Source organism: Panthera leo, chromosome D1 (assembly GCF_018350215.1).
Source record: "Panthera leo isolate Ple1 chromosome D1, P.leo_Ple1_pat1.1, whole genome shotgun sequence".
NCBI lineage: Eukaryota > Metazoa > Chordata > Mammalia > Carnivora > Felidae > Panthera > Panthera leo.
The window spans coordinates 62,911,384-62,923,964 of record NC_056688.1 but is presented as its reverse complement, the minus strand read 5'-3'; the positions used below and the strand labels follow the sequence as shown (position 1 = coordinate 62,923,964).

Here is a 12,581-nt window from a genome sequence, read left to right as displayed (position 1 = left end):
TAAGATCAATAATTGCATTAATTCTTGATAAAAACTTTCTTTAAAAGCCAAGCTCAGGTATCTTTGGCAATAAACATCCTCAAAAAACAAACAGGTGTCTGATCTATTTGTATCAGGGCAGTTCCATGGACTAGTAATCACACCCACATATTTTCCTAAGCATAATTTAAAATTTTTCTTTTGTTTCCTATTGTCTTTTCCATGCCACTCCTTTGTAGGTAATGGTGTCTATCTAAAGCCATTGGACATGAGTAAGACAACTGTACACATAATCTTCTCTCTTCTCAGTGCTGGTTTCTATGTGTCTTTGTTTTTTAAAGACAATCTAAAACTTTCTCTGAAACTTTGACCTTCCAAGCAGTAGGACAGTTCTTCAAAACTCCACATCTATGGACTGTGTCTATCAACAGTAATATATGCTTGAAGACTGGCCAACTTTCTGCTAAGGTCATCTACTTACCATAATAACTTGTCAATGGGATCAACAATTGCAAGCACATACAATTTTTGTCAATTGTTCCAACCTTTCCCCTAGACTTACCATTTAGTAGCCATGTCAGCTTTCCTTGTTGTATAATCTTTCTAGTATTGGATGTCAGTTTCCTCATTGTCTGAAGCATTACTCAGGATCACTTGCCAGCTGTTGAAATGAACAATTCCAATGTGTCAGTGGTTTAACACATACAACTTTATTTTTGACAACATCCATCCGATGCATATGGAGGGAGGCTCTCTTCCATGCTGTATTTTAGGGACCTAGCTTCCTCCAGTGTATCATTCCATCTTTTCTAGGGCTTCATGTTTTAGTGGATTAGGTGCAACTGGCCAGAGGTGGGGCACACCAAGGAGGCTATAAAGGTTGTACCTGGAAGAGGTACATGCTATCTTTTTGGCCAGGCTCAGTCGTATAGTCCCATCTAACTATAGGTGATCCTGGAAAATGTAAATTTATCTGTGCATCTGGGAGGAGGAAGAACTCTAGTAAACTTAGGCTTGTCTCTGTCATTTATATACATTGATTGTCGGCTGAACTCCAAGCTGTGTAGTGAGAAGGGTGAGAGTGGTAGGAGACCTCTGGAGATCTTGTGGCTCTTCTGGTCTCTCTGAGACATTGTCAGCCCTAGAGCCTGGTCTGCTGTTTGTTTGCCTCCACCAGAAGCCTCATTAGGTAGATCATCAGGTTTTATTTTAGGCTCATAAAGAGAAGAAAAGAGGACCTTTGAGGTCCCTTGCATGTTTTCCAGTCACCCCCATGTCAGTGGTATGAATGAAGAAAGGGACCTTGATATGCTGGATCAGTGGATGGGTACAGGGATTTGAATACCCATGCCTCCAGATCCAGTCCTCAGGACTGGACTGTCCAAACATATTCCTGAAAACTGCCCTGAGATTTGCTAGGATGATATCAGGAGCCTGACATGGGACTCAAATGAGCAGGGCATTTTCTGCTCAGTCCTTGAGTTTATGCAGAGTTCTTGTGGCCTGTCAAGAGACATTGCTGTTAGGACACAGGGGGAGGGGGACCTGATGAGTTAATATTCCAGGGAAGGATAGACTTTGGTGGATTTCCTCCACAAAGTTACTAAATTTATTGTCTTTACTTGGATGTTTATAACAGAATTAAGAACTGTGTCCTGTTTGAGATAGAGGCTGCGAGTTTCCTTAGACCTGTGCTTGCTTCTGAAAAAGTAAATATTGATTTGTCTGTAGATGGAGCCAAAAGAAGTCTGTTTATGGTCCATGTGCTGTGCTTCCACAGAGCTGGGTGAGAGCAGTTTCCTTGACTTCCAGGCGTGCAACTGCCTTTGGAGGAGTCTGAGGAAGTCTGTACACTATGTTTGTCCAGCCAACCACTATCAGCTAGAACATTTTTCTGAGACTGTAAGATTGCACTTCTCTACATGTCTTTTTCCTATTGTGGGACAAATACTGCCTTGGTTAGTATCATCACCTTCACTTTCCTTTTGTACCAGCATCTTTTTTTCTCAGCCAAAGGAATTACATAGTTCACCTATCCCCCTCCCCATCCTGCAGCCACTAGCTTTTCTCCATATTTGAGTCTGTTTCTCTTTTATTGTTGTTTGTTTGTTCATTCATTTGTTTTGTTTTTTTTAGATTCCACATATAAATGAAATCATATTGTATTTATCTTTCCCTATATGACTCATTTCACTTAGTATAATACTAAGTCCATCCATATTGTCACAAATTACAAGATTTCATTCTTTTTAAAGGCTAAGTAATATTCTATTGTATATATAATATATATACCACATCTTCCTTATCTATTTGTCTATCAATGCACATTTAGGTTGCTATCATATCTTGGATATTGTAAATAATGCTGCAATAAACATATGGGTGCCATAATCTTTTTGAATTTTAGTGTTTTTGTTTTCCTTGGGTAAATACCCAGAAGTGGAATTATTGAATTATATGGTATTTCTATTTTAATTTTTTTAACACCTTGCATAATGTTTTGTACAGTGGCTGTGCCAATTTACATTCCCACCAACATGAGGATTCCTTTTTTCTCTATCCTTCCAGACACTTGTTATTTCTTGTCTTTTTGATACTAGCCATTCTGATTGGTGTGAGGTGATATCTCATTGTGGTTCTGATTTATATTTTCTTGATTATTAGTGACGTTGAGCATCTTTTTATGTGTCTGTTGGCTATCTGTATGCATTTTTTGAAAAACTGTCTAGGCAGATCCTCTGCCCATTAAAAAAATTTTTTTTAACGTTTTATTTATTTTTGGGACAGAGAGAGACAGAGCATGAACGGGGGAGGGGCAGAGAGAGAGGGAGACACAGAATCCGAAGCAGGCTCCAGGCTCTGAGCTGTCAGCACAGAGCCCGAAGCGGGGCTCGAACTCATGGACCGTGAGATCATGACCTGAGCCGAAGTCGGATGCTTAACCAACCGAGCCACCCAGGCGCCCCAAGAAGTGGTTTATATATACAATGGAATACTACTTGGCAATGAGAAAGAATGAAATATGGCCTTTTGTAGCAACGTGGATGGAACTGGAGAGTGTTATGCTAAGTGAAATAAGTCATACAGAGAAAGACAGATACCATATGTTTTCACTCTTATGTGGATCCTGAGAAACTTAACAGAAGACCATGGGGGAAGGGAAGGGGAAAAAAAGTTACAGAGAGGGAAGGAGGCAAACCATAAGAGACTCTTAAAAGCTGAGAATAAACTGAGGGTTGATGGGGAGTTGGAGGGATGGTAAAGTGGGTGATAGGCATTAAGGAGGGCACCTGTTGAGATGAACACTGAGTGTTGTATGGAAACCAATTTGACAATAAATTTCATATTAAAAATAAATAAATAAAAATTAAAAAATAAAAAAAAGAATTTGAAGTCTTGAATAGCCCTAACATTATCTACATATTAAATTTTAGATACATTTTGAGTCAAAATAAAAATTAATGCTCAAAAAAAAAAAATAAAGATGGTTTCCTTCAATGTGCAAAAGATTTGTAGTCCCTGTTTATTTTTACACTTGTTTCCCTGGCGTAGGCATATATATATCCAGGAAAATATTGCTGATGTTAATGTACAAGAGATTAATGCCTATGTTCTTTGGTAGTAGTTTTATGCTTTTACATAAAAGGTCTTTAAACCATTTTGATTATAGTTTTGTGTATGATGTAAGAAAGTGGTCCACTTTTTTTTTTTTTTTTTGCAATAGTTGTCCTATTTATTGAAGATACTGTCTTTCCCTGTGGTATATTTTTACTTCTTTTGTTGTAGATTAATTGACCATATAAACATGGGTTTATTTCTGGGCTCTCAAATCTATTTTTTTTTAAATCTGCACACATTTGCTAACATTACAAAACCCTAAAGATGAAGTCTTCTGAATAGATCAAAAGAGATGATTCATTACTTACAAAGGAATACCAATTGAGCGGTCATATACTTATCAATAGCAACAAAAGATATCAGAAAGCTGTGTAAATATACATACAGTATAGATATAACATATATAATATACTATCCAATTTGTATGTATATAAAATACTTGTTAATATTCATGTTTTTATCCAGTTAAATTGTCACTAAAAAAAAAAACCTGCTTGAATTTAAAAAATAGAGAAATATTTTTGAAAGTACTGAAAAGTTAAGGAAAGGTCAAAATCTAGAAGGTAAAAACTGAGAGAGAAAGCCAGGGTTTAAAGCTACTTCTGCTCTGAGGACTTCAAATCCTGAAGAAATCATTGTGAAATGGAGCAAAAAAATGGCAATTTTCTGGTTTGAGGAGACAAAACTCAAGGCCCACTAAGAATAGGGTCTGATAACTATCCACCCACACACAAATTCCAAACTGGACCTTGGGATGTATTCTCGGGGTTGTTGAACTAAAGTTCATCAGTCTTTGTGTTAACTGGTAGCTCTTAATTTGATTAGATCTACAAAGATCTTATTCCTGTATAAGGTCACACTCACAGGTACCTGAGGGTTAGGACTTCAATATATCATTTTGGGGGACACATTAAAATCCAAAACATGTATTTTTTTATTCCTTATTGGGAATTGGTAACTATAGTTGTTGCCTTTTGTAATATGTATCTCATTAGGTTGTTATAAGCATTAAATGAAAAATCAGGTGATATTCAGAGTAATATGACACATTAAGAACTCTGAAGATTTGTTTTTATTGTTACAAGCATTATCCTTGGTGTGGCTGTATGTAAAGTCTTGGTTTCCCTCTCTAAAGTGGAAGAAACCATTCCTTGATGTACATATTTCAAATATATAGTGCTTTGTCAAAGTAGGGTAAAAGTGTTTGCTCAATGAAAAAGTAAAAGTAATTTTTATCCTTGCAACAAATCTGTTTTGGAAAGTTTGGTATGCCTATATTTCAGGTAAGGATATTGTTGTTCTGAGAGCTAATGAAACTTCTTCAAGGAAAAGTAACCAGAAAAGGGTTCAAACGTAAGAAACGTAGAACAAGGGTTCAAATGTAAGCTTCCAATGATCTTTACCAATATCCCTATAATCTGACAGTGAAGAGGGATTATTAATTTATAAGAAACTCAGGGACCAGGGTGTTTTGCCTAGAGGAAATGGTATGCTCCAGCAACATTCTTTCATTGAACGATAATTCAGTAATGAGAGAGTTTTCTTCATTTAGCACATCTATCAACTCTATTTGATGCTGACAAGGTCCTTGGCACTTTCCCCAGCACCTTCAATAAGCAAGGCAGAGGTAGTACCAGGAGAGTAGTTAGTGCATGTAGGGAACAAGATTATTTTCCAGGTACATTCCTGCCCTGATGTCTTCTTCAGCAGTTGTGGGTAAGAAGTGTGAGACCTAGAACCAGACTCCACTTGCTCTCCTCTCTCCAAGATTCCTGTGCCCCAAACCCCAAAGATCCTACATTTAGCTGGAAAGTCCCTATCCTAAGACGCATCTGGGAAGGTCCACAGGAAAGGCTATTTTCTAAGTCCTACTGTGCATCAATGCAAAGAGGTGGCTGCACTGGTGGAAGTTCCACTTGTTCCCCAAGGAAGCAATGCCAAGTGTTGCCCTGTGGAAGGTGAAGATTGTTAACAGTTGAACTTTCCCATACTTATGTGACAGAGTTTAAACCAAGCACAGCCATGAAGGTAAAATCTTGGCCATGAGACCACGTGTGTGTAAACAGGACCCCTCCCAGGGATGTGCTTGTGTCAAGACCACTGGTGCTCCCACTGCAGGAGAGGGGCTCACAGAGAAAGTGCTCCTTGGCCCCTGGTTGCCCATGGTCCATGCTCCTCTGAGGCCCATGCTCCTTTGATTTCTGGGGATGTTCCTCTGTCACCTCCTCCATGGAGTTATAGGGCTGAGGAGAGTTTACTCACTTCTTCCCCTCAGGTGCATCCGTATAAATTTTCCCTGAGAAGATTCTCATCATGCAGTTTCCTTACCCTTCTTTTCCCAGAGCTTCTTTATTTAGACTCCCCAAGAGCCCCCTGCCCTTACTTTATTGAAAATGCTGAATTAAGCCTTTTACAATACGTTCTCTTGGGAAATAGACCATAGGGCCTGAGGGCCCAAGTGTTTAACAAGGGCACCACCTCTGGTGAGCAATGGAAAGAGAGGGGGCACAGTGGAGCCAGAGTTCATAAAACCAGCCTCCAGAACTCATGGAGGGGTCAGTTTAGTGCTTTCTCTGGCAGCCAGAAACAGCAGCAGTGCAGCTTTCTGAAACTGGTGAGTCTCAAGCTGGACCAAGCAGGAAAACTGTGAGGAAGGAGATCATGAGAGGAGAGAGAAATCCAGGAACCTAGTACATAAAGGAAAAGGAACTCTTTCAATAGGGCCTGGTGTACATGCTGACCCTGCTAAGATGCTTAGATCTGGTGTAAGGCTGAGTGGCAGGGACTGACCTCATGCTGTTATTTCATTCAGGGATGAGGCTGAGTCATTTTGTGTCCATAAGTGTTTGCAAACTTCCGTAGACTCCAAGGCCCCCTCCCATACCATGGCTGGGTGACCAAGGTCCTGTGCCTGGCTGGGTGAGAATCTTCCTTTCTGTCCTTGTCTAAATTCATCTATGAGTCAAGGTGGTCACTCCGTTTTCCAGTCTTGGCTTGAGTCTTCTCTTGTAATTTTGTTTATTCAAGACTTGTCTGACCTTTATAGACTGTCAGTATATCATCATCACAGACCATGTTTGGTCAATAGTACTTAGCACAAGGATCACCCCTTTGTAAATGTCAGTCTATCAGTACTGGAACTGGATACTGAATATCAGAACAATGTCCCAGATGCCCAACAAGTCCTCATTGCTCACATTAGGAGGCCTCAGTTTCACTGAGGAGAATACAGAAAGAGAGGAAAAATGGTCCCAGCTCTTATGGAATTTACTAAAACAGAGCCAAAAGTATATTGCTACCTGGGAGAAAATACCAGTGTTATAGGAGGTCTGAAAAGGACATTTTTCCCTGTATCACTAAAAGGTGCTTGGCGACATTCTGGACTCCAGTCTCTCTGCCTGCTCATCCTTTCTTACACTAAATCCTGTAGTTCTCCCCACACCTCGAATACATCCTTCTTCTCCACCTACATGGCCTGCATTCAGATCTTCATCACTTTTCCTTTGTACTGTTCAGGACTCTCTGAAAGCCTCCCTCCCTGCTGTGTGATTCCCTGTGTCCCATCTACAGCACATCATTTCCCTGTTTCAAGTTCTCTGTGCTTCCTTACAGTGTATGTGATAATGCCTCCCCTCAGGTGGGCCTCACAGGGCTGCCCCTGCACACCTTAACCATGTCTCCTGACCCTCTGCTCTCCTGCTTGCTTCCCCCAAAGAACTTAGGATCTATCACCCCCTAGCACCTCACCACCAATCATACTGATCATCCACATTGATGTTTCTTCTCTTACCATTCCCTACACAGAGAGTCCTTCTTCTCCCCCAGGTGGATTTGCCTCGTTTTTGTATCCTTCTCTGATGCTCTCAACTCCTTGTGTCTCTGGGCCTAGCAGGACTTCAGGAGATCATAGCCCCATTTTCTCTCCACAACACCTGAAGTTAAATATCATTTATCTATTTCGTAAATGAGGGATGTATATGTCATAGAGTTTAAATTTTTGTAATGTTTATTCTTGAGAGAGAGCGAGCGAGCAAGCATGAATGCGGGAGGGGCAGAGAGGGAGAGGGGGAAACACAGAATCTGAAGCTGGCTCTCATCTCTGAACTATCAGCACAGAGCCTGATGTGAGCTCAAATGAGATCATGTCCTGAGCCGAAGTCACTTGCTTAACCGACTGAGCCACCCAGGCGCCCCTATCATAGAGTTTAAATAGCTCACAGAATCATACAATGAGTATAAGAGCCAGACTTGGAATTCACTTGTCGGAGGCCAACTTTGAACCATATCACATTGCTTCATTCATCTGTGCTTTTGTCTCTTTCCCACTGTTTGTAAGATCAACTTTATTAGAGTCACAACTATAATGTCTTAAAAGGGTTGTTAAGTCAATTTTCCTCTATTAATTAGGATACCAGTGTTTGGTTAATCCATGCCATACATTTGTATGCATAATATTAAGACCAGGTACAGGGAAGCCACTGAGTATTTTCTTGCTTATTCAAGTAGAGTGGGTCACTCTGAGGATATAGAACTTGAGGTTCATGGAAAGGACAAGCATTTTCTAAAAATGTAACTATGTTTTCTTTCCTTTTTAAATTTCTTTTGTTTTAATTTTTTAATGTTTATTTATTTTCGATGGGGGAGGGGCAGAGAGAGAGGGAGATGCAGAATCAGAAGCAGGGTCTGAGCTGTCAGCACAGAGCTTGACATGGGGCTTGAACCCACAAACTGTGAGATCATGACCTGAGCTGAAGTCAGATGCTTAACTGACTGAGCCACCCAGGTGCCCCAATCCTTCTTAAATTTCTGATTCACATTGAGAGTCATTTTCCTAATCACATATGAAAATGAAGGACAGAACTGATACATAATTGTTCCTTCTATAGTTTTAGCTCCTGAATCCTTGGCTTGTTTTAAAGCCCTATAATCAGTAGAAAGTGTGTGTGTGTGTGTGTGTGTGTGTGTGTGTGTGTGTGTGCGTGCGCATTGTATAATCTACATTTGGAAAGTCTGGGATTTTTGGAGTGAAATTCCTTGGATTTTATATTTTTTGACAGCTAGTCTAACACCTTCTCTCACACAATTTATTCTTTCTGAAGATATTTGTCATATAGGACAGATGAGCAGGGTCAATAATCCCACTTGATTATATTGATTATTTGCTGCCTGAGCTCTTTCTTTTAGTCTGTCTTGACTAGCTGACTCTCTTCTGCTTCTTTGGCTATGACAGCCCTTACTGTCAGTCTTCTTAGTACTTGGCCACTCTGTTCTTTGTTTAGTAGTGAGGTAAATAAGATGGTACCCAACAAAAGAAACAAAAAATCAAAGTATATGAGCATACAGATCATAGATTCCATATAGATAGGATAACTGGATTTTGGCTATAAGGAATCACAGACAGTGCTGCTTACCAGATAAATAGATCCTGTATAGGTTTATATACTTGAACCATACTTATTTATCTAGCTCATAATCTACCTTTGGTGAACCTACTGGTGTATCCTCAGTACACCAAAATATGAAATACATAGGCGTTTCTTTTTTAAAATTGTTTAAAACATTTATTTACTTTTGAGAGACAGAGAGATATAGAGCTTGAGAGGGGTAGGGGCAGAGAGAGAGGGAGACACAGAATCCGAAGCAGGCTCCAGGCTCCAAGCACAGAGCCCAACACAGGGCTTGAACTCACAAATGGTGAGATCATGACCTGAACCCAAGTCAGACTCTTAATGTACCCCTTAAACTGTAAGACTTTTCTAAGGAATCCAAACCAAAGAAAGCACTCTTGAGAGCACAAAGCACAAGAGAAACACAGGAAATAACCCAGTATGAGTGATAAACACTGTGTTTTTAAAAGGGCAATCCTGGGGCACCTGGGTGGCTCAGTTGGTTGAATGTGGGACACTTGCTTTCAGCTCAGGTCATTATCTTTTGATTTGTGGGTTTGAGCCCTGCATTGGACTCCATGCTAGATGTGAGGCCTACTTGGGATTCTCTCTCCCTCTGTCTCTGCTCTTCCCCCCCTCCTGTGCATTCTCTCCCTGTCTCGAAATAAATAAATAAACTTTAAAAAAAAGTGAAATCCTGTTTGGTACTAGAAGATATTATTCTTCTTGGGTGGAGTCAAGGGATGCCCTACCTCCATTCCAATGTTTCCTAAAGAATAAAAATTGGAAACCCTGAAGTCAGGCCCTGTCCAAGTATATGGATTAGGGGGCTGGGCTTTTCTAGGACCTCCATGTATTCTGCTGAACAGAGCTCTCCATAAGCTAGTCTTAAACTCTGAAGGAAAGTGGGGCTTAGTAAGTAATTGTGCTTGTTGAGGCTAAACAATGTATAGTGGCTGAAAGCAGAGACTTTAGAGTCAGACTCTTTTGTCACAGACTTGGCTTCAGTACTTACTGGATGTATAATTTTTATCAAAAAAGTTTGCCCCTCTTTGTTCCTTTTAATTATCTGGAAAATTAGGATAACAATACTATTAATCTTAAGTGTTTATTTAAAGGACTAAATGTGCTAATGAATATAAACATTCGGCATAATGTGTAGCACATGGTAACCGTTCAGTTAATGTCAGCAAATATTGATATGGTGATGATGATGATGATGGTGACGATATTGATTATTCAAAAACTTCATTGAGATAGGTTAAGAGACCCATGGAAACCTGAATTTTACTCCATATAGAACACATATTTTCTATGTTAATGTATTTTGTCCTACATTTTAAGGGACTCTGGATTTTTAACTTGTACAGAATACTTTACATGGCCTCACCCAGCAACTACTCCACTGCTCCAGTCTCCGAATTCCTCCTCATCTGCTTCCCTAACTACCAGAGTTGGCAGCATTGGTTGTCTCTGCCCCTCAGCCTCCTTTTCCTCCTGGCCATGGGGGCCAACGTCACCCTCCTGCTCACCATCCAGCTGGAGGCCTCTCTGCACAAGCCCATGTACTACCTGCTCAGCCTCCTCTCCCTGCTGGACATCGTGCTCTGCCTGACTGTCATCCCCAAAGTCCTGGCCATCTTCTGGTTTGACCTCAGGTCCCTCAGCTTTTCTGCCTGCTTCCTCCAAATGTTCGTCATGAATTGCTTCCTTGCCATGGAGTCCTGCACATTCATGGTCATGGCCTATGACCGCTATGTGGCCATTTGCCACCCACTACGATACCCATCCATAATCACCGACCATTTTGTGGTTAGAGCTACCATATTTGTTGTGGCCCGGAATAGCCTCTTTTTCCTTCCTGTTCCAGTCCTTTCTTCCCGACTCAGATATTGTGCAGGGAACATCATCAAGAACTGCATCTGCGCTAACCTGTCTGTGTCCAAACTCTCCTGTGATGACATCACCTTCAACCGGCTCTACCAGTTTGTGGCAGGCTGGACCCTCCTGGGCTCTGACCTCATCCTTATTGTTCTCTCCTACTCCTTCATCCTGAAAGCTGTGCTAAGGATCAAGGCTGAGGGTGCTGCGGCCAAGGCCCTGAGCACGTGCGGTTCCCACTTCATCCTCATCCTCTTCTTCAGCACCATCCTGCTGGTTCTGGTCATCACTAACCTGGCCAGGAAGAGAATTCCCCCAGATGTCCCCATCCTGCTCAACATCCTGCACCACCTCATCCCCCCAGCTCTGAACCCCATTGTTTATGGTGTGAGGACCAAAGAGATCAAGCAGGGAATCCAGAAACTACTGAGAAACTACTGGTTGTAAGAGGTAAAATGGATAACAACTAACCCAGGGAATAGAAATTGATAGTGGGCAATTGTTTTTATGATGCATAGGGACTTTATATTTTTTTAATTTTATTTTTAATTTTTTAAAATTACATCCAAATTAGTTAGCATATAGTGAAACGATGATTTCAGGAGTAGATTCCTTAATGCCCCTGACCCATTTAGCCCATCCCCTCCTCCCACAACCCCTGCAGTAACCATCAGTTTGTTCTCCATATCTATAGGTGTCTTCTGTTTTGTCCCCCTCCCTGTTTTTATATCATTTTTGTTTCCCTTCCCTTACGTTCATCTGTTTTGTCTCTTAGTCCTCATATGAGTGAAGTCATATGATATTTGTCTTTCTCTGACTAACTAATTTCACTTAGCATAATACCCTCCAGTTCCAACCATGTAGTTGCAAATGGCAAGATTTCATACGTTTGATAGCCGAGTAATATTCCATTCTATATATATACCACATCTTCTTTATCTATTCATCCATTGATGGACATTTGGGCTCTTTCCATACTTTGGCTATTGTTGATAGTGCTGCTATAAACATGGGGTGCATGTGTCCCTTTGAAACAGCATACCTGTATCCCGTGGATAAATGCTTAGTAGTGCAATTGCTGGGTCATAGGGTAGTTCTATTTTTAGTTTTTTGAGGAACCTCCATACTGTTTTCCAGAGTGGCTGCACCAGCTTGCATTCCCACCAACAATGCAAAAGAGATCCTCTTTCTCTGCATCTTTGCTAACATCTGTTTTTGCCTGAGTTGTTAATGTTAGCCATTCTGACAGGTGTGAGGTGGTATCTCATTGTGGTTTTGATTTGTATTTCCCTGATGATGAGAGATGTTGAGCATTTTTTCATGTGTCATTGGCCATCTGGATGTCTTCCTTGCAGAAGTGTCTATTCATGTCTTTTGCCCATTTCTTCACTAGATTTTTTGTTTTTTGGGTGTTGAGTTTGATAAGTTCTTTGTAGATTTTGGATACTAACCCTTTATCTGATATGTCATTTGTAAATATCTTCTCCCTTTCTGTGGGTTGCCTTTTAGTTTTGCCGATTGTTTCCTTTTCTGTGCAGAAGATTTTAATTTTGATGAGGTCCCAGTAGTTCATTTTAGCTTTTGTTTCCCTTGCCTCCAGACATGTGTTGAGTAAGAAGTTGCTGCGGCCAAGGTCAAAGAGGTTTTTGGCTGCTTTCTCCTTGAGGATCTTGATGGCTTCCTGTCTTACATTGAGGTCTTTCATCCATTTTGAGT

At 40.6% G+C, this 12,581-nt stretch overlaps 1 protein-coding gene across 1 annotated transcript in view; it reads left to right on the top strand.

Annotated features, from left to right (window-relative positions):
* Positions 1-11,312, top strand: part of LOC122200037 (olfactory receptor 56A4-like) — a 206,725-nt gene extending 195,413 nt beyond the window's left edge. The window contains exon 10 of the mRNA XM_042905447.1: positions 10,329-11,312. Coding sequence (XP_042761381.1) covers positions 10,329-11,312 — 984 coding nt within the window. The remainder of the gene's footprint in view (positions 1-10,328) is intronic.
* Positions 11,313-12,581: the final 1,269 nt, after the last annotated feature.